Source organism: Labeo rohita, chromosome 17 (assembly GCF_022985175.1).
Source record: "Labeo rohita strain BAU-BD-2019 chromosome 17, IGBB_LRoh.1.0, whole genome shotgun sequence".
Lineage (NCBI taxonomy): Eukaryota > Metazoa > Chordata > Actinopteri > Cypriniformes > Cyprinidae > Labeo > Labeo rohita.
Window position 1 is genome coordinate 579392 of NC_066885.1, and position 23920 is coordinate 603311.

Below are 23920 nucleotides of genomic sequence, written 5' to 3' on the forward strand. Positions count from 1 at the left end.
TCCAACACAAATCTGCTCCATATTGAGGTGTGGTAACCGGTTTACTGCTAACTAGTGAAACACTCCATTAATATGACGAGCTGCAGCTCAAAATACATGTTAGATGGAAACATTGTGCATTATGATGGAGTTTGTAGCTTCATTCACTAGATTTGAAATAGTTTGAGCTGCAGTTCAATAGGAATCAGTTGAAATCATCCAGAGTCACCTCACACCATTCAACACAATCTCACATTTACTAATAAATATTTATGAAATGATTGTTGTATGTGATTGTATGAGTCTGTTTTGGCATCGTGTGGAAGATGAATTCTAGCTGCTGAAGTGGATTTACTTATTTTGTGTGAAAAGATATATACTTACTGAGCAAATTGTTCAGTTGTCTTTCAATATTTCAAGCACCTCTTCGGGAATATTGCTATTTTTAAGCGTTTTTCAGGCCTTGCATTTCAAAAAGTCAAATTTAAGCACTTTTAGCACCTTGTACGAACCCAGTGAGTGACGTCAGCCACTCGTCAGAGTTGGAGAAAGTCTCTTTTATGTTATTATATTTTTATAATCATAAATAAGATCATAAATGGTTCAGTAGGAGCAGGAGTGTTTGGAAAGAACGTTACTAAAACAGACAGAGTCAGCGTGAGGTCAGTGTTTACTCTATAGTGAAGAAAATCTCCACTTTGACTCCAGATGTGTTGTTGTGGTTGTGGTGGTTGTTGTGCGCTGACTCACGCAGCAGGTCGGAGCCGAACTGGTGTTCGGTGATGTGCTCGAAGAGAGCGGTGAGGATGGGCAGCAGAGCCACGGTGGTGTAGTTGATGTTCTGCGAGACGCCCTTCATCTGACTGCGCGAGTGCGTGAACTTCCCCAGCTTCAGGTTCTCCAGAGTCTTCTCCAGATCTTCAGCCGCGTTCTCGAAGAACGTCCTCAAACCCGCTTTGACCAGCTCCGATCCGGACTTCATCACGGTCCTGAGAGAGAAACCGTCCTACAGCATCATCTCAGTCACACACCACAGCTCACAAACCCTCATAACGCGTTCAGGAAGAGATAACTGCAGAGTTTAGTGAGGGAATTAAACTTCGCCTGCGTTAAAACCCTCAAATACACAACATTCATTTTTTACAATTATATTTTAAGAGATATTAGACATTCTTTGCTCCGGTCTTTTTTTGACCCAGTGTGTATGGAGCACCATTAGTGCCAAAAATACTTTATGAAAAATTATCTGTGGAGTTATATGAGTGTCAAAAAACTTCTGTAACATATATGTAGCCTTTCCCCCCCATTTCTTACACACTTTTAGACTGAATTTTGTTGATGAACATGAATGTGTCACCTACTGATTAACCATTGCAGCACTTTTTTCATATAAAAGTGAAAGTTCATGCAAGTAAAAAAAACTTTTCAGAGTAATATTTACATTGTATTGATGTTGTTTTGGTAGATATAAACATGCAGGTTTCAGTTTTTAAGCAATCATGAGTTATGTATTCACTTACTCCACTAGGGTTAATACTGGTAATTTTCTGATTATATGTTCTTATAAATTACACACAATTATATATTTGAATAAAATAATTCATTTATACTGAAAACAATATATAAGACTTTTTGGTGTGGTTTATGCGTAATTCCAAATTTCGAAGGATTTTTAACACTGTTAATTTAAACAAAGTGGGTTAATTGCAGTTTAATCATTGTAACATTTAAAACTGACATTTTTTTTACATTGAGAAGCTGCTGATCAGATACAATATGATTTTATTTTAAAAAACATTAAGTTATAACTATTTTATAAAATAATTCTTCCCAGAATTCATTACTGCAGACAGCTGACCATAGTTAAATACAACCTTACTAATTTCAACATTCATTACTGCATTTTTAATTTAAACATTCTATCTGTTAGTATTAGTTACAATTGTTTATTCATTTTTATTAACTACCAAAGATTAATAAATGCTTTAAATATGTTGTTCATTGTTAGGTGATGCATAAATTAATGTAAACAAATAAGACCTTATTAATTTATCAATGCATTTTTTAAAAGACGCATTTGGTAACGTTAGTTACAATTATATTATTATTTTTTATTATCTAACAATAACAAACATTAATAAATGCTGTGTAATATATTGCTAATTTTTTGGGATAATGCATAAATTAACGTTAACAAATAAGGTCTTGTAAATCTCAATAAATTGTATTAATGCATTTTAATCGAAAAGTTGTATCATTTAAATTAGTTTAGTTACAATTGTTTATTCATTTTTATTAAGCAATCATGAGTTCTATATTGATAAAAATATATATGATTTTTCATCATAGTTTTTTGGTGTGGTTCATGTGTATTTTAACATTTTGAAGAATTGTTAACATTTTTAATTTATAATAAAGGAGCAAATTGCAGTAAAAACATTGTAACATTCAAAACTGACAATTTATGACATTGAGAAGCTGGAAGGAGTGATGAGGTACCTGGTGTCCAGCGTGTGAGCGAGGATGTGCAGACAGCTGACCATCGTGGTGGAGTCGCTTCCTGCAAACACACGGCAGAAAACACTGAGAAGCAGCGTCTCGATGAGCAGCAGAGACGTCGGACAGACGCGTGATCTTACCAAACAGAGAGATCCTGTGTCTAACCAGAGCGGCCAGCTTGCAGAACAGACTACAGACCAGCAGAACGCAGCAGGAAGTGAGGAGACAGCGAGAGGAAGGAAGAAACGTGAGCTTAGACAGGTGAGGAGAGAAGCAGCAGCTACAAAAATATCAATCAGAAACCAGATAAACCAGCAAGAGTCTGATTTAAGAAAGAAGTAATAAATCGTCATGTGTGTGACTATGAGACATTACATGAGCCGCACATCACCTGGTCACCATCTCCTTCTCCTTGTTTGACGCGTATCCGCTGCTGCTCAGATTCTTAGTGGGCGACGACAGGAAGTACATCGAGTGGTTTTTAAAGTACTGGTCAATGAGGGGGAGGAGCACCTGCAGGAAGTAGAACAGGTAATATTATATTATATATTTATATGATGTTACATATTACATATATAACACATTTTAATAAAAAAATCAAATACAATGTATTCATTAAAAATAACAATATTATATATACATTGCTGCTCAAAAGTTTGGGATCAGTAAGACTTGTAATGTTTTTTAAAGAAATCTCTTCTGCTCATCTAAGCTGCATTTATTTGATAAAAAATACAGAAAAGACAGTAATATTGCAAAATGTTATTACAATATAAAATAATGTTTTTTTATTTTAATATACTTTAAAATATATTTTGGAAACAGTTGTGCTGACAAATATTTTTTTGGAACCTGTGATACTTTTTTTTAGGATTCTTTGATGGTTAAAAAGAACAGAATTTATTTAAAATAGAAAGGTTTTTTTTAACAATATACACTATTATTCAAAAATTTGTGGTCAGTAAATTTTCATTTTTTCTTTTTTTGAAAGAAATTAATAATGTTATTCACCAATCATGTATTAAATTAATAAAAAGCGATAGAATAGATTTACATAGTTAGAAAAGATTTATATTGTGAATAAATGCTGTTCTAAAAAAACACAACTATTTCCAACATTGATAATTCTAATAATAAATCAGCATATTAGAATGATTTGTGAAGGATCATGTAACACTTAAGACTGGAGTAACAGCTGATGAAAATTCAGCTTTGCATCACAGGAATAAATTCTATTTTAAAGTATATTAAAATAAAAAAACATTATTTTATATTGTAATAACATTTTGCAATATTACATTTTTTTTCTGTATTTTTGATTAAATAAATGCAGTCTTCATGAGCAGAAGAGACTTCTTTAAAAAACATTACAAGTCTTACTGATCCCAAACTTTTTGAGCCACAGTGTATATATATATATATATATAGAGAGAGAGAGAGAGAATTTAATGTAGAATTGAATACACTGAAAGTAATTTAATAAAAAAAAATGTATATATACATACGATAAATAATTACATACATATAATTAAAGTGAAATCTCATCTTAATAAAATGATAAATTAAATAAATTAAATACAGAAATACATACATTTAAGTATGTGTGTCTATATATATATATATATATATATATATATATATATATATATATATATATATATATATATATATATACACACACACACACACACACACACACACACACACACACATACACACACACATATACACACACACTTATTTAAATATAATTATATTTACACTAATATAAATAAATATATTTTACATATAAATTAAAAAAACAACTAAAATCTAAAATTAAATGTGTAATTATTTTATTTATTATAACTTGTTAAATAGTGAAAGAAACTAATTATATTAAATATATATATTTTGATTAAAAGTAAAACAAAAATAAATGAATTAAAATAAATACACATTTTTAATTAAATATTATAATTATAATTAATAGAATTACGTTGTAAAATATATAATTAAAATACAAAAAAGCATAACATTGATTAAAATTAAATTTGAATTATATATTAAATGCATAAATTCATATATATGACCCTGCACCACAAAACCAGTCATAAGTATCACAGGTATATTTGTAGCAATAATTAAAAATCATCAATTTTTCTTTAATGCAAAAATCATTAGGATATTAAGTAAAGATCATGTTCCATGAAGATATTTTATAAATTTCATACCATAAATATATCAAAACTTAATTTGTGATTAGCAATATGCATTGCTAAGAACTTCATTTGGACAACTTCAAAGGCGATTTTATCAATATTTAGATTTTTCCTCAGATTCCAGATTTTCAAATAGTTGTATCTTGACCAAATATTGTCCTAATCATATTTATTTAGCTTTCAGAATTTACCCTTATGACTGGTTTTGTGGTCCAGGGTCACTTATTTAAACAAATAAATACATGCACAAATGTGTGTGTGTTTACATTTACATTACGGCTGTGTCTCATACATTCAGATCGTTCTCAAACCTTTGCAAAGAACTTGATTTCCTGTTCATGAGGCGATCTGTCGTTCTTTCCGCTGGACGCCATCGCCTCTGAAACGAGTGAGAGCGTAAATGTTAATTCACAAATCTGTGACAGAATGAGCGTCTCTGTCCTCAGAGAAGTGCTTTAACAAACCGAGGTGAGCGATGAACTCCTGCGCCGAGTCCACGTACTTCAGCAGCTTCTTCAGGAAGCGGTAGGCGAAGCGTTTCTCCATGGAGGACGAGTCCTGCTCCATGTCCTTCAGACCCCTGAAACACAACAGCAGCAGCGGTGGGGTTACGCTCGGCCCTCACGCGTGTGACACAAGCGCACGCGGCCGCACGCACCTGCTGATGGCGTATCCGTTGATCTGCAGGAAGCGGAAGAGATCCTGCGCTCGCTCTCGGTCTTTGGTCTTCTCTTTGGCCGTGAGCGTGTCGTACGGCACCAGCAGCGGATGAGCTCCTCCTGCGGCTGAGAGAACACGACACGCGTCACGCGTGATCCTCACAACATCACAGCTCAAGACGACAGAAACAAACCTCTGCTGCCCAGATCGCTCTTCTTCTTCTTGGCCCAGATGTTGTGATAGTTTTCAGCCACGACTTCAACCATCGACTGGAGAACAGAACGCAAGAAAACACTTTGAGTGGCCACAGAAAGTCCAGAACACACCAGAATACACTGCCATCAATATAATGCCGAAATAAAGACAATAATCAATAAATAAAACAATTCATAACCACTGAACAGTGTCACGGTCACGTGTTTACAATATTTTTTGTTTTACAATATTAATAGAGCTGTTGAATTAATGAATGCATTTTTTTAAAAGAAAGTTGTGTCTGGTAACATTAGATAACAGTTTATAATAATTTTTAAGCTAAAATTAACAAAGATTATTAAATGCTACAAAAATATAGTGTTAAACATTAATTATCAATTCTAAATTAATTAAGCTAATTACTTAATTATTATAAAGTAATTTTAACAAATACAACCTTACTAATTTCAACATTTATTTCTGCATTTTTACTTTAAACATCTGTTAGCATTAGTTAGAACTGTTTATTTTTATTAACTAACAAAGATTAATAAATGCTGTAAAAATATTTTTTATTGTTAGGTGATGCTATGTTAACAAATAATGTATATTTTTTTATTACCTAACAGTAACAAATTTATATATAAATTTAAACAACATTAATAAATGCTGTAGTTTATTGCTTATTTTAAGCTAATGCATAAATGAATGTTAAATAAGGTCTTAAATATTTCAATTTTAATATTTCATTAATTAAATTAGTTTAGTTACAATTGTTTATTTTTGTTAAATGGCATTCACAGATTAATAAACGCTGTAAAAATATATTGTTCATAGTTATATTATGCATAAACTAATAAAACCTTATTTATTTCAACATTAATTAATGCATCTTTTAATTAAATGATGCATCTGGTAACATTAGTTACAATTGTTTATTAATTTTTTTTTTAAATGACACAAAGATTTATAAATGCTGCAAAAACATATCGCACATAATTAGGTAATACAGAAACTAACAAATAAGACCTTATTTAACCAAACCATAATTTAACCAAAAAAAACCCAAACCAAATAAATAAATAAATAAAAAATAATAATAATTTGAAAAAAAATAAATAAATAAATGAAATAATAATAATAATAATAATAATAATAATAATAATAATAATAATAATTACCTGATGAAGGTCTTGAGACCGAAATGGTAAATAAAACTTTTTGATACTTTTGCAAGTTTTGGTAGTGTGCAGGATTTTTTTTGTTTGTTTGTTTAATTTATTTTTGTTTTTTTATAATTTTTTTTTTAAATCTAAAGTTTCTCTTGTAACATTACAATAAAGATCGCTAAAATTCGTTCCAATTTATTGCTTTGATTTATTGATTCATTATTAGGAAACGCATGTTGTGTTTAAATTTATTTTTATATTTATTTTTATTTAGATACAGATGAAATATTCAACAATATTAAAAAAACAATCATTTTATAAAATTCAGCATAGACAGAAAAGCAAAGCTTCTTTAAAAGACTCTTTGAAAGGGAAAAAAAAAAAATTGCAAAAGATTTTCTGGGTCCAGCTCACAAAATAAGTACTTAAAAGTTTCCTGCATAAACTTTGTTATTCATCACCTGCAGTTCTCTGGACAGAAGGACGCTGCTCATGTCCAGTGGGTTTGGATTGAAGCCGTTCCCCTGAAAACACAATAACAAACGTCTGTGAACGTGTTCCGTTACTACACTGACCTCACCGTCTGGGATCTCACTCGAGGCTGCCGGACTGAAACAAAATGATTTAATCATTGCATTGACACAGTTTGCAAACAATCCAGGATAAAGTCACTGTAAGCACCTGAGAGGCCTGTGAGATGCGGCGCATCTTCTCCATCTCTCTCTGCTGAAACATGCTCTCTCCTTCTCTGGTGCGGTCGATGCTCCAGCCCATCGCTAGCATGCTCTTCAACGACTCGCGCACCGTCCAGCGGTACGCCTCCTTCTCCTGCGGACGCAAGAACACTCGCGCTGAGAGCCAAACATCACATGACACTGAGGCTAAATGCGTGTCTGTTCTGTACCTTCTCCGTCAGGGATTTGTATGATCTCAGCATGGGGTGAGTTTTGGCTTTCTCGTCGATGTTTTCTCCATGTTTCCAGCCCAGAAGCACCTGAACACGAACAACCAAAACACCACGTTTGCATTTTAACACACGACTGACGGTGAATGTGTGATCAGTTTAGTGAGACTCATTTATTTCATCATTATTTCACTGCTGAATGACTAGCCTGTAGCTAGCATGTTGTTAACATGATCAGCATGTTGCTAGCACATTACTAGCAAGATTAGCCAGTTACTAACAAGTTGCTAGCATGATTAACATGCCGCTAGCATGTTTCTAGCATGATTAACATGTTACTAGCATGTTTCTATTATTATTTGCTTGTTACTAACTTGCTGCTAGCATGTTGTTAATATGATTAGCATGTTGCTAACATGTTGTTAACATGTTACTAGTTTGTTTCTAACATTAATCACTTGTTATTAACTTGTTGCTAACATGATTAGCAAGTTACTACCATGTTGCTAGCCTGTTGCTAGCATGTTTCTAGCATGATTAGCATGTTACTAGTATGTTTTTAGCATGTTACTAGTTTGTTGTTAACATGTTTCTAACATGATTAACAAGTTACTAACATGTTACTAGCTTGTTGTTAGCATGAGCTTGTTGCCAGCATATTTGTAATATGATTAGAATGTTACTAGCATGTTGTTAGCATGATTAGCCAGTTACTAGCATGTTGCTAGCATGTTTTTAACATGTTACTAGTTTGTTAACATGTTTCTAGCATGATTAGCAAGTTACTAGCATGTTGTTAGCATGATTAACAAGTTACTAGCATGCTGCTAGCATGATTAACAAGTTACTAGCATGATTAACATGTTGCTACCATGTTGCCAGCATGATTAGCATGTTACTAGCATGTTGTTAGCATGATTAACAAGTTACTAGCATGTTGCTAGCATGATTAACAAGTTACTAGCATGATTAACATGTTGCTACCATGTTGCCAGCATGATTAGCATGTTACTAGCATGTCGTTAGCATGATTAACAAGTTACTAGCATGTTGCTAGCATGATTAGCATGTTGTTAGCATGATTAGCAAGTTACTATGATGTTACTAGCATGATTGGCATGTTACTAGCTTGTTGTTAGCATGATTAACAAGTTACTAGCATGTTGCTAGCATGATTAGCATGTTACTAGCATGTTGCTAGCATTATTAGCATGTTACTAACATGTTGTTAGAATGATTAGCATGTTACTAGCATGTTGCTAGCATGATTAGCATGTCACTAGCTTGTTGTTAACATGATTAGCATGTTACTAGCATGTTGCTAGCATGATTAGCATGTTGCTAGCATGTTGCTAGCATGATTAGCATGTTACTAGCATGTTGTTAGCATGATTAGCATGTTACTAGCATGTTGCTAGCATGATTAGCATGTCACTAGCTTGTTGTTAACATGATTAGCATGTTACTAGCATGTTGCTAGCATGATTAGCATGTTACTAGCATGTTGCAGCTGCTGGATGTAGATGCGCTTGTGTTTCTCTCACTTTCTCAGCAGCCCATTTCTCGTGGGAATGTTCAGCGTATTTGTTTGCGATGTACTCCAGCTTCTCCGGCAGGCAGATGCTGTGAGAGGAAAACAGTCAGACCTGATGATGAGACACATTTCGGTCCACACATCAAACGCACCGTCTCTGTCTGACGTACTTGGCTGTGTTTATGGGTCTGGGGTCGAAGTTTCCCTGCGTGTCCACAGACACCTGTTTCTCCAGCGTGGTGCTGAGCGTGGAGTCGATGTAGTCCGGCGGCAGAGCTCCAGCGATGGCACTCAGACACGGCATGGCCATCTTAAACAGATCCTGCTCGTACTTCTGCAAACACAATCAATCACAGTGACACCTGGGGTCAGTAATGTTAATGTTTCTGGAAAAAAAGTCTCTTCTGTTCACTAAGACTGCATTTATTCAATCAAAAATACAGTACAAATTGTGAAATATTATTACAATGTAAAACAGCTGTTTTCTATGTGAATATCTGTTAAACTGTAATTTATTTCTGTGATGCGCAGCTGAATTTTCAGCATCATTACTCCAGTCTTCAGTGTCACATGATCCTTCACAAATCATTCTAATATGCTAATTTGCTGCTCAACAAACGCCCAAAAGCCCAAATATCCCTCAGACGGCAGCAGATCTGTTCACCTTCTGAGAAAGAGAGTCAAAGATTCCCCAGAAGATCTTCTTGGTGAGCAGCAGCTCCTCCTCAGACGCCTGACCGTAACTCCCCCATCCGGACGGCAGGCAGTAATACTTCCAGTTCTGCTCGTAATGATTCGTCAACAGCTGCGAAACACGATCAAGTGACGTTCGGTCAGAGTTCTGCTATAAAACACTTGAGCTGTGTCATCAGCTAATGAGCTTTCACAGAAACATCCTCTTTAAAAACAGTTTCTGCTCATCAAAACCATTTAAATACGAATTACACGACAGTGCAGCTTTTTTCTGATGGTTTAATGACGAGTGGCGGGACAAGCTACATCATTAATGGACACTAGATGAGTCAATGAACGTCTGCAGCTAAAAGCCTCTAAACAAACGCAGCAATGCATAACATCCACTGCTGATGAGAGAGGGGCGGGGTTATGAAGAGAGGCGGGGTCTGAGTCAAATATGGCATGAGGAATGTGGGAGTGACTCAAATTGAAGGGGTGGAGTCAAACTACAAAATAATGGAAGGAAATAAAACTTTGACGCACTGAAGTAAACTTCAGTAAAAGTATAAACCCAATGAAGACGAGCGCTGGTTACCTTCAGAGGCATCTTACAGTATTCAGACAACAACGGCACGTCAAACACGAGTCGGCGCAGCAGATGCTGGAGCATGGAGGGCCTGAGATACCTGAACACAACGCAGAACATAGATGAGATCTGAATACAGCAATAACTATAGCGATAACTATAATAACTATATAGTAATAACTATAACGATAATTATACTGATGATTACAGCGATAACGATACTGATAACTATAATGACTATACTGATAACTATAATGATGACTATAGCGATAATTACAGCAACGGATATAGTGATAACTATAACAATAACTATACCGATAAAGCAACAATGAGTACAGTGATAACTATAACAATAACTATAACAATAATTATACCAATGATTACAGCGATAACGGTAGTCATAACTATAATAACTATTACAATAACTATACCGATAATTACAACAATGACTACAGCAATAACTATAATGATAACTATAACAAAAACTATACCGATAATTACAATGACTATAGCAATAACTATAATAACTATACTGATAATTACAACGATGACTATAGTGATAACTATAATAACTATACTGATAATTACAACAATGACTATAGCAATAACTGTAACAATATCTATACTGATAATTACAACGATGACTATAGCGATAACTATAATGATAACTATAACAATAACTATACCGATAATTACAACGATGACTATAGCGATAACTATAATGATAACTATAACAATAACTATACCGATAATTACAACGATGACTATAGCAATAACTGTAACAATAACTATACCGATAATTACAACGATGACTATAGCGATAACTATAATAACTATAACAATAACTATACCGATAATTACAACGATGACTATAGCAATAACTGTAACAATAACTATACCGATAATTACAACGATGACTATAGCGATAACTATAATAACTATAACAATAACTATACCGATAATTACAACGATGACTATAGCAATAACTGTAACAATAACTATACCGATAATTACCGATGACTATAGCGATAACTATAATAACTATAACAATAACTATACCGATAATTACAACGATGACTATAGCAATAACTGTAACAATAACTATACCGATAATTACAACGATGACTATAGCGATAACTATAATAACTATAACAATAACCATACTGATAATTACAACGATGACTATAGCAATAACTGTAACAATAACTATACCGATAATTACAACGATGACTATAGCGATAACTATAATAACTATAACAATAACCATACTGATAATTACAACGATGACTATAGCGATAACTGTAACAATAACTATATCAATAATTATAATGACTATAGCGATAACTATAATAACTATACTGATAATTACAACGATGACTATAGCAATAGCTGTAACAATAACTATACCGATAATTACAACGATGACTATAGCGATAACTATAATGATAACTATAACAATAACTACACCGATAATTACAACGATGACTATAGCGATAACTATAATAACTATACCAATAATTACAACAATGACTATAGTGATAACTGTAACAATAACTATACCAATAATTACAGCAATGACTATAATGATAATTATACCGATAATTAAAGCGACAACGATAGTGATATCTATAACAATAACTATACCGATAATTACAGCAATGACTTTAGTGATAAATATAATAACTATATAACAAAAACTATACTAATAATTATACTAATAACTCCAATGACTATAGCAATAACTATAATAACTACACCGATAATTACAACGATGACTATAGTTGTAACTATAACAATAACTATACCGATAATTATAAGGATGAGTACAATGATAACTATAACGATAACTGTAACAATAACTATACCGATAATTACAGCAATGACTATAGCAATAACTATAATGAGAACTATAGCAATAACTATAACGATCATTATACCGTTGATTACAGCGACAACGATAGTGATAACTATAACAATAACTCTACCGATAATAACAACATTGACTATAGTGATAAATATAATGATAACTATATAACAATAACTATACTAATAATTATGCTGATAATCACAGTGCTAACTATAACGATAACTATACCGATAACTACAATGTTGACTTTAGCAATGACTATAGCAATAACTATAGCGGTACTGACATGTACATTGGTGACTATTGTGATAACTATAGCCACAACTATACCAATAACTATAGCGATAACTAAACTGACAAATGTAAGTATAAAGATAACTATAGCTATAACAATAGCTATAATGAAACCACAACTATAACGATCGCAATAACTATAAAGGGAAGTATAATGATAACTATAACTACAACAATAGTGTTTCCAATGATATCAATCCTCTGTGTCATTACTGTTACAGTTGAGGTGTGAACTATTATTAAAACTGTTTAATGAGAAGTTTTCCTCTCTGTTGTGAAGGGGCTTAAGTTCACTCAAGGACAGTGAAGCGGCTGATCTGAGCTCATCACTGTATGATAACGAGCAGCTGTTCTCACTTGCAGATGGCCAGCAGACACTCCTCGATGGCGTCTCGCTGGGCTTTGGTGAGCGAACAGCCCTTGGACAGACGGTAGATGGTGTAGAGCGTGGAGTCGATGAGCGCGGCGTGATGCTCTGTGCCGGAGAAGTGCGGAGCGCAGCGGGTCAGCAGGGGCAGCACGGCCGAACCGATGTACCTGTTCATAGCCAGAGCCGTTTCTGTGGTGCGCAAAGCCTCCTGGGAGCAGACACAACACCACAGAGATGATTCGTATGAATTGAAAGGACTCATATGGTACATGATTCATCAGATCTGTGGGTCTAAAATGCTGCAAGATGTTTTCTTCATCACGTCTGAAGTGTCAATGTGCTGCTCAGTTCACACTGGTGTACAGAATCACATTCACTAACAACACTGAACACAAACAACACAACACCAACTGTCAAAGGTTTTGTTCATCAAGACTGTTTGTGAATCTTTCTTTAAAGTAAATGCCACATGATTTGTTACTTTGTATCTAATACAAAGACACTTTGTAAAAGCTTGAATCTCTGGGGTCTCTGTTATATTCCTGCATTTAGCAGATGCTTTTATCCAAAGTGACTTACAAAAGAGGAACAAAAGCAATCTGTCACAATACGACATTAGACATTCAATCATTTCAGAAACAAGGCGGTCTCTTGCTTATTTCAATCAAAAAAAAAAAAGTAAAACAAAACATTAGAAACATCAAAACAAAAAACAAAAACAACAAAATGAGACAAAACAAAATAAAACAAGGCAAAGTAAAAAAAAACAAAAACAAAAAACAATGACACAAAGACAAACCAAACCAAAACAACACGACAAAACAAAAAACAACAAAACAAACCAAACCAAGGTGAGAAAAAATGAAACAAACTAAAATAAAACAATACATCAAAAAACAAACAAAAACATCAAAACTAAAAACTAAACAATGAGATGAAAAAAACAAAACAAGACAAAAAACAAAACAAAAAAGAAACAAAAACTAAAATAAAACAAAACAATGGAACAAAAAACAAAACAAACCAAAACAACAAAACAATACAAAACAACCAAGTAAACGAAACATCAAAACAAAAAAAGAGACGAAAAATAAAACAAGACAAAAAACAAAAAAGAAAAAGCAAAATCAAAATAAAAAAAGGAACAAAAACAACAAACCAAACCAAGATGACAAAAAACTAAATAAACAAAAACATCTAAACAAATAGACAAAACAATGAGATGAAAAAATTAAAACAAGACAAAAAACTAAACAAACCAAAATAAAACAAAACAATGGAACAATGCAAAACAAAACCACCAAGTAAAACCAACAAAAAAACAACATAAAAATAAAATAAAACAAAAGAGCACCACAAAAACAAAACAAACAAAAACAACAAACCAAATCAAGATGACAAAAAACAAAATAAAACAAAACATAAAAAAAACAGTGAGATGAGAAAAATAAAATAAGACAAACAAAAAAAACAAAACAAAAAAGAAATAAAACAAAAATTAAACAAAACAATGGAACAAAAACAACAAAACAAACAAACCAAACCAAGAAGACAAAATAAAACAAAACATCAAAAAACAAACAAAAACATCAAAACAAAACAATGAGAAGAAAAAATAAAACAAGACAAAAAAACAAAACAGAAACAAACCAAAACAACAAAACAATACACAACAAAAACTTGAATTGAACTGATCTGAATAAAAACACTTTCATCTTTTGTAAAGCTGCTTTACAGATTAAATTAAATGTGTAGATTCAGAATGGATGAATTTTACTACATTAACACTGTTATTTTCCTTTATTACTGTGAAGCTGCGTTAAAACAATCTGTACTGTATAAGGCACTTGAGTTTTACCGCAATAAACACTGAATCACATATATACGGAACGCAGTGATCGTGTTAAACGTTCCCAGTGTGCACGGCTAATGTTGGAGGATAAGTGAGTGATCCCTTAAATGGACCACATTAGTGTGTTTGAGCTCAAACATGATCATTACAGACAGATCAGAGAGCAAACGCTCACACACACACACACACACACACACACACAGAGTCAGCCTTAATCTGACGGTTAATGAGTGTGTGTGTGTACTTGATGTGGATCAGCAGTTCTCTCTCTAGCAGCGTTTACAATTCACTCTGAACACTGTAAACACTGTAAACACTGTAAACACTGTAAACACAGCACTACAGACTACACGCTGGATTAAACTGTGGCTTTGAACTGAGAATCAAACTAAGCTATATTGTCATTCATTACGCATTCACATTTTAATTTCGTGTTCGGAACTGACCGTGTCCAGCGAGGCGGCGGCTCTCAGGTCCGGCAGGAAGCCCACCTCTAACAGATGCAGCAGGAAGCTCTGGTCCTCGATGCCGTACACGCGGTCCAGGAACAGCACCATGGGCGCCTTGTGGTCCGGACAGAAACTGGCCGCCACGTCAGGCTCCGTCACGCTGCCGTCTGACAAACACACACATTCACACGCATGAACGCTCTGCACAAACTCATGGACAGTTAGTTTGCTATTAACTAAACAGCACATCATGTAATTAATTGGATAAAACAGTTTCATTGTTTGATAGCTATAAAAAAAACGTATAGAGCAGGACTTGCAGCAGGATGAATTATGATGAAGCTTTTGAAAACCTTTGGCACCTTTATTGACGACGGGCATCTTGAGAGGGATACTGATGATACCGACCAGATCCTCAGTGGGGACGAGAGAACGCAGGATGGCACGAATCCTCAGAGCTTCACCTTTACCCTTATTGATCAGCTGAGAGACCAGATCAATCCATCAATCAATCAAATCAATCAATCAACATTCATGTAGTGCTGGGGAATATTTTAGATTTTTTTGAATAATTTTGAATAATTTAAATGTATCATTTGGCCACAGTTGTATTTTGAGATTTTATGCATCTTTTCTGGAAATAATATTTTCTAAGTCGTCTATACATATATATAAATAAAATCTAAATAAATAAATAAAAAAACAAATAAAAATAAATCAGTTAATAGGAATATGTACATTTAAAAAACGCTAAACTAAAATAATACATTTTAAAATAAAAACAATAAAAAATAAATAAAAATGTAAATCTAAATATAATAAATTAAATATAAATAAATCAAATTTAACTAAAAGCAACACAAACAAAACACTTTAAAGATTAAATCATTAAAAAATGTAAACAAAATAAATTATACTAAGAAAACACTAATTAAAAATTAAATTATAAAAATGCTAAATTAAAATAACTTAAAAATGAAAATATCAAAATATAAGTTGACAAATGTAAAAATAAATGTAAATTTAAAATAATTAAAAAATAAAAACAATTAAATAAAAAATAAATATAAATACAAATATAAAAAAGAAAATATAAATACATTTGACTAGAAGCAACATAAAACATATATTAAAGATTAAATCATAAAAATGTATAATAAATAAGTTACACTAGGAAAACACTTATTAAAAATTAAACAAATTATAAAAATGTTAAATTAAAATAATTTAGAAAAATTAAAATAATGTCAAAATATAAGTTGATAAAATATATGTAAAATTAAAATAAATAATTTTAAAATAAAAACAATAAAATAAATTAAACAAAAAAATATAAATATAAAAAAGTAAATACAAATAAATTTACCTAAAAGCATAAACAAAACACTTATTAAAGATTAAATCATAAAAATGTAAAATAAATTATATTAATTAAACAAATTATTAAATGTTAAATTAAACTAATTTAAAAGAAAAGAAAATTAAAAATAATATAAAAATGTAAGTTAATAAAATAAATGTAAAATTAAAATAAATAATTTTAAAATCACAAAAATTAAACACTAAAAATAAATGACATATAACATATAAATATATATGGGTCAAAGATGAAAAAGGGTTTAAGCATAAAAACAATAATAATACTGATTCAAATAGTTGTTTTTCCAAAAAAATATGAAAAAGTTTTCTATTTTATTTAATTGCATTTTTGTTTTTGTTTTTCTGAGCAAAAAATAAATATCATCATTTCCCCCTAATTTACAGAAGAAGCCCACTAGAATGTCATTCAGTGTATTAATCTTGTCAGGCATATTTACAACAAAAATCAATTTATGACACATTAAAAGATGAATTACTTTCACCCCAAAATGGGGTGAAACATTACATTAATTGTAATTCTACATTTTTACAATGTGCCACTATCCTACGTTTTGTCCATTTGTCAGTATTTTTTTTTACTAATTACTAAACACAATTGACTAAACACAATTAAAATGTAATATGCTCCCTTATTCTTCTATATATTTAAATATGTACAAGTCAGAATAAACATGTTGTTTGAAACATAAATACTGTGTTACGCTGAATGACAATGTAACATTATTTCAACCAGACTGTGACATTTTTTTTTCTCCAAACCTAAAAAGTAGACACTTTACTTACATTTAATGCACTTTCTATGGACATAAAATCACTTTTGTACATTTCTTTTTGCCATTTTTGTCCCATATACATCATCATAAAATAAATCCAGACAGACTCACGTGCATCTCTGGAGCGCAGCGGCCCAGCAGGTCGATCAGAGCCGAGTAGAAGGACAGGATGGCGTTTCCCATGTGAACCACTTCCTCTTCCTCCTCGCCCTCAGTGGAGCTGCAGCAGAGACAGATGAAGATCAGCATCATCATCATCATCATCATCATCATCAGTGTGTGTGTGTGTGTGTGTGTGTTTGTGTGTCCTACGCGTCTGAAGCGTGAGCCGGGCCGGCGCTGGGCAGATCCAGGCTGGGGTTCTCAGAGATCTTGATGGCCTCCTTCATGGCCGCCAGCAGCCCGTTTCCTCCTTCTCCTCTCAGGGCGGGACCGAAACACTCGGGCCGACGAATCAGGAGCTTCACCACCACGCTGGAGTTCTCCTCCACACTCTCACCTGAGACACACAAACATCCCACGCTCACAACTGAACTAGAACACCACAGAAACACATCTGCACGTAATGAACCGCTTCCACCTCGTGTGTTCAGAACAGCAAAATCACAACTACACGGGGAATTAAATCTATTAATATAAAGAATAATTAACTCTATACATTTTCAAAGTAAAACAAATAAAACCCATAGTAATTAATTAAATCAAAATGTCAAATGAAAATAAATTTTATTATAAAAACAATCAAAATAAAACTTATAAAATATGTTAAAAATGTTAAAATAAAACATTGAAAAATAAAAACTCAAAAATACTAATAATTGTCAAATAAAAATGTATAACTAATTCAATCAAAATTAAACCCTAATTTAATAATAAAAAGTCAAAAATAAAAACTACTAAAAAACACAAGTAACTGAATAATAATTTCAAATTAAAATAAATCATTTTAAAACAAGAACAAACTACAAAAAAACTTACGAATAATTAATTAAATCAATGATACAAGATCACAAAGTCGAATTAATTAAGAAATCCATTGAAAAACACAAATCATTGTTAAATTAAAATAATGTCAAATTAAAAAAATAATAATTTTAAATCAAACACACAAAAAAAAAAAACATCAATAATACAAGAGCAAAAAAAGTCCATTTAATAATTTTACAATAAAACAATCAAAATAAAACACTTACTAATAATTAACTCATAAAAAAAGTTTAATTAAAAAAAATATACATTGAAAAACAAATAATTGAATAATATGCCAAATTAAAAAAAAAAAAAAAAAGTAAAACAAGAACAAACTACAAAACACACTTATAAATAATTAATTAAATCAATAATACAAGATCGGAAAAAAAATTAATGAAATAATTAAGAACAAATTAAACAAATAAAAAAAACATTTACTAATAATTAGTTCATAAAAAATGTTGAATTAAAAAAAAAATATTGAAAAACAAATAATTGAAAAATAATGTAAATTAAAATAAATAATTGTAAAACAAGAACTACAAAAAACTTACAAATAATTAAATCAATAATTCAAGTAATTTTAAAATAAAACAAACTAAACCACTTACTAATAACACTTAATAATTAATTCATAAAAAGTTTTATTAAAAAAAAAAAAAACTACTGAAACACATGAATAATTGAATAATAAAAATGTCAAATCGAAACAAAAAATAAATTCCTCCGCCTCAATTAAGAACATACTTTTTAATGTGAATATCTCTGCATTTGCATCCAGAATTTTTCATTTGTAATCTCAAAATCTGCATAAAAATACACAGATGGAAACACAGTTGGTGTGTGAATGTGTGTGTGTGTATCTCAACTATTAGTCCTTCCTGTGTGTGATCAGCTCTCACTATCCGAATCAGTCAAAGCTCAGATGAACAGTGTGCTCTGCGTGTGTTTATTTACCGTTCACAAACACGGCGAATCGCAGGAAGGACAGGTATCGCTCGCCCTCGATGGGGTTCCAGCCGATGTCTGGATATCCTTTGGACAGGAGCATGGGACAGCTCTGCAGACCGCAGCCGGCCAGATACGTCACAACCTGAACATGCAAACACACAGTCATCCCACAAACAGACTCACACTGCAACTCCACCGAATGTGATGGAAACCCGTCTTATGCCGTAAACACACACCTTGTCCAGGTCGGGCTCCTCCAGCGCCAGCGCCAGACCGTTGTTGTCCATCACCGATGAAGCCGCCACGTCTAGAGGAGTGGATCCTCTCATGGACGGAGACGCTGACAACACACACACACACACACACACACACACAATACAATAAACACACATGACTATACATGATCATTAATTCAATCCTAAAAATGCCAAATAAAATAATTTAAAAATGTTGAATTTAAATACATTTTAAATAAAAACTAAAATGAAACAATAATTAATTCACAAAAATGTCAAATTAAAATACACTTCAAATAAAAATTTTATTAAAATAAATTATTTACTAATAATTAAACGTAACAATTTTTAAATGTTTAAAATGTATAAATAAAAATAATAAGAATAAAACAATTGATGAAAACTTTCTACATGAAAAACTAAGAATTAAAACCATAAAAATATCAAATTAAAATAACTCATTTTAAAATAAAAACGATCTAAATAAAACACTCACCAATGATTTAATTATAAAAAATGTTAAATAAAAAGATAAAATAAAATAAAACAATACAAAATGTTGAATTTAATTACATTTTAAAATAAAACAAAAATAATAAATCATTTAAAATAAAACACGTACCAATGATTCAGTTATAAAAAAAGGCCAAATAAAAATAATAAATAAAATAATACAAAATGTTGAATTTAAATACATTTTTAATAAAAACAAAAATAAAACACTAATAATTCACAAAAAATGTCAAACTAAAGTAAACTTAAAACAGCATTAAATAATTAAAAAGATTACAACTATTAAAATAAATGATTTACTAATAATTAAATTTAACCATTTTTACATGTTTAACATTTTTAAATAAAACAAATCAAAATAAAACAAACACAAACTTCCTACATGAAAAACTAAGAATTAAAACCATAAAAATGTCAAATTAAAATAACTCATAGAAAATAAAAACAAATCAAAATAAAACACTTACCAATGATTCATCTATAAAAAGTCAAATAAAAATATTAAATAAATCAAAATAATAAAAATGTTGAATTTAAATACATTTTGCATAAAAACAAAAATAAAACACTAATAATTCACAAAAAAAGTCAAACTAAAATAAACTATACATATATATATATTATTTAACATTAAAAACAATGAAAAAGTTTTTACCAAATTAAAAAATTAAAACTAAAACTAATTATAAAGAAAAAAATGATTAAAATAAAACAATTACTAATAACTGATTAAATCATAAAAATGTGAAAGTAAAATAAAGAATATAGTATTTAGTAAAATGTAAATAAAACACTTACTAAAAAAGATGAAATGTTTTATTTGTTGACCAACACGTCACATGACCATTAATGAAGATGAGAGAAGCGTGAATGTGAATGTGTTGCTAAATTACTGAAATACAAACTAGCTCAGATGATGAAGTTGTTAGTGAATTTCTGTACAAAACCAAAGGAAGGAAGGAGAAACGTGTTGAGTCCAGCAGAGGGCAGCACAGACACATCTGCGGGACTCTTTCACCTGTTCCCGCTCTCTCTCTGCTTTCCGTCCTGTAATTGTGTGTATTTCGGGGTCTGCACTCACCCAACCCCACGCTGCTGTTCTCCAGCAGGTAGCTGAGATGATCAAACATGGCCTTCTGGTTCTGACGGCTGATGCGACAGAAGTAACACAGGAAGCGGCAGCAGCTGGCCACCATCTTAGGAAACGCGATTTCCTGTTACGGGAGGAAACGGAATCAGGAATCATCATCGGATCCAAAGCAGAACCTACAGTCGACACGACTCCACGTGAGCGTGTGTCATTGATCCGCTCGTGTGTGTGTGTGTGGATCAATACTGCACAGAGACTCATCAATCACACACACACTTATTAAAACACCACAAAACAAACAACAAACACACATCACACAGGCTGGATAATACTGCACTGTACAAATACGGAAATATGGAACTCACCTGTATGTAAACATGATCATGTGACAATGTAGCAAACCACTGTTTGAATAATTTGCCTACTTTACACTATTTCACATAGCTTTTATTTATATATTTTTTAAGAAACGTTTTTTTTTTTTTTTTACATTTGTGACCCTGGAGCACAAAACCAGTCATAAGTAGCACAAGTAGCCAAAAATACACTGTATGGGCCAAAATGGTCGATTTTTCTTTTATGCCAAAAATCGTTAGGATATTAAGTAAAGATATTTTGTACATTTTCCACTATAGATCAAAAGTATCAAAACGTAATTTTTGATTAGCAACATGCATTGCTAAGAACTTCATTTGGACAACTTTAAAGGTGATTTTCTCAATATTTAGATTTTTTTTGTGCACCTTTCAAAATCAATAATATAACACTAATAATATAAATAGATTTTAAATCATGTTATTTATTTACTTATTTTTAGATTAATATATATATATAAAATTATATTAATTTTCCAAAAATAAAATAATTTAATACATTTTAAAATAATTTTAGATAATTTCAAAATATTGTATGATACACTGAGAAAAAATAATAATCACTGTACAAAATTTTATTGCAATATAAAATAATTAAATATAACAAATAAAAATATAAAATTTAAATAATATTTTAAATATTTTGAAGATATTTTGTAAATTTCTTACCGTAAGTATTTAAAAACTTTTTTATTATTATATTTTCTGATTCGTAATATGCATTGCTAAGAACTTCATTTGAACGACTTTAAAGATGATTTTCTCAATATTTTGATTTTTTGCACCCTCAGATTCCAGATTTTCACATAGTTGCATCTTGGCCAAATATCTATAATTTAGAAATTAGTTATATTAATTTTCCACAAATAAAATAATTTTTTATACATTTTTAAAATAATTTTATGTAATTTAAAATAATGTATGATGCATTTAGAGAAAAAAATAGATGCATTTAAAAAAATCAAAAATAAATAATAATTGTACAAAATTTGATAAACAAATATAAAAATAATCAAATATAACAAATAAAAAAGGAAAAATGAAATAAAATATGAGATATTTTAAAGATATTTTGTACGTTTCCTACCGTAAATATATCAAAACTTAATTTCTGATTAGTAATATGCATCGCTAAGAACTTCAGTACAGTATTGTCTTCTGTAGAGCTGCTTTACAACATTAATTTATTTCTGTGAAGCTGCTCTGAATCAATCTGCATCATATGAAGTGCTGTACTTGACTTAGAGTCATTGACTCATGATGTGGTGAGGTTTTGCTGCTGCAGTTCGTGTCAAACACACACCTGAGACTTTCCTCCTCCCAGGACGTTCACCATCACCTCCATGACGGTCTCGTGCATCCCCAGAACACGCATGAGGTTTGGATGCTGGTAGAAAACCTTATTATTCATGATGTCCCTGAGAAACACACAAACACGCATCAGACTGACACGGCTAAACACATCCATCTGGAGCCGCTCCGGTCGTTTGTGTTCTCTGAATCAGACAGAACATTCATTTCTCACCTGAAGCTGAAGTATGATGTGATTTAAGGTTTCTAACACCAATTCATTTCTCTTAACAATGTCCTCAACATCTGCTCCTCACACGAAGCGTCACATGACGTCAGAAAGCTTGAACAACTGGAGTCACATGATCCGCTGTTATATGATGCTCACCGTCTGCTTTCAAGCAGAACACACGTCCTTTTCTACAGAAAATCAGTCAGGTTTGGTTCGACGTGTGGGTGAGTGGATTTCATTAAGGTAGACCGGTTTGTGTTTGTCTTCTGCATGGAAATCACCTTCATTATAACTGTGACCTTGGACCACAAAACCAGTCATAAGAGTTCATTTTTGAGGGGTTTTTTTGGACAATATTTGGCTGAGATGCAACTATTTGAAAATCTGGAATCTGAGGGTGCAAAAAAATATATATTTACAGTAAGAAATCTCAAATTTAATTTAATTCTTCCTTTTTTATTTATTATATTTAATTATTTTTATATTTATCAAATTTTATACAATTATTAATTATTATTATTTTTTAAGTTTATCTTTTTTTTTCTCTAAATGTATCATACATTATTTTTAAATGACATAAAAGTATTTCAAAAATGTATAAAAAATTGTTTTATTTTTGGGATATTAATATAATTAATTTCTAAATTATAGATATCTTTTTGAAAATAAAATACATTATTTAAAATGTATTTATATTTTTATTATTGTTTATTTTAAAATTATTATAATTCATTTCTAAATTACAGATATTTGGCCGAGACACAACTTCTAAATATTTAGAAAACCACCTTTGAAGTTGTCCAAATGAAGTTCTTAGCAATGTATGTAACTAATCAAAAATTAAGTTTTGACATATTTACTGTAAGAAACTGACA

At 31.4% G+C, this 23920-nt stretch overlaps 1 protein-coding gene across 4 annotated transcripts in view; it reads right to left on the minus strand.

Annotated features, from left to right (window-relative positions):
* The window catches only part of LOC127180108 (ryanodine receptor 3), a 176289-nt gene that overhangs the window by 48033 nt on the left and 104336 nt on the right, over positions 1-23920 (minus strand). For all 4 annotated transcript variants that reach the window (XM_051134057.1, XM_051134056.1, XM_051134055.1 and 1 more), the window contains 24 exons: positions 22827-22941; positions 21141-21273; positions 19547-19650; positions 19317-19452; positions 17700-17886; positions 17499-17607; positions 15597-15717; positions 15232-15401; positions 12921-13141; positions 10412-10502; positions 9806-9946; positions 9312-9475; positions 9152-9230; positions 7608-7697; positions 7385-7531; positions 7165-7227; positions 5533-5608; positions 5338-5464; positions 5144-5259; positions 4991-5058; positions 2870-2991; positions 2619-2668; positions 2479-2539; positions 730-968 (listed from right to left, as the gene is read on the minus strand). In XM_051134057.1, coding sequence (XP_050990014.1) covers positions 730-968; positions 2479-2539; positions 2619-2668; positions 2870-2991; positions 4991-5058; positions 5144-5259; positions 5338-5464; positions 5533-5608; positions 7165-7227; positions 7385-7531; positions 7608-7697; positions 9152-9230; positions 9312-9475; positions 9806-9946; positions 10412-10502; positions 12921-13141; positions 15232-15401; positions 15597-15717; positions 17499-17607; positions 17700-17886; positions 19317-19452; positions 19547-19650; positions 21141-21273; positions 22827-22941 — 2930 coding nt within the window. The remainder of the gene's footprint in view (positions 1-729; positions 969-2478; positions 2540-2618; positions 2669-2869; positions 2992-4990; positions 5059-5143; positions 5260-5337; positions 5465-5532; positions 5609-7164; positions 7228-7384; positions 7532-7607; positions 7698-9151; positions 9231-9311; positions 9476-9805; positions 9947-10411; positions 10503-12920; positions 13142-15231; positions 15402-15596; positions 15718-17498; positions 17608-17699; positions 17887-19316; positions 19453-19546; positions 19651-21140; positions 21274-22826; positions 22942-23920) is intronic.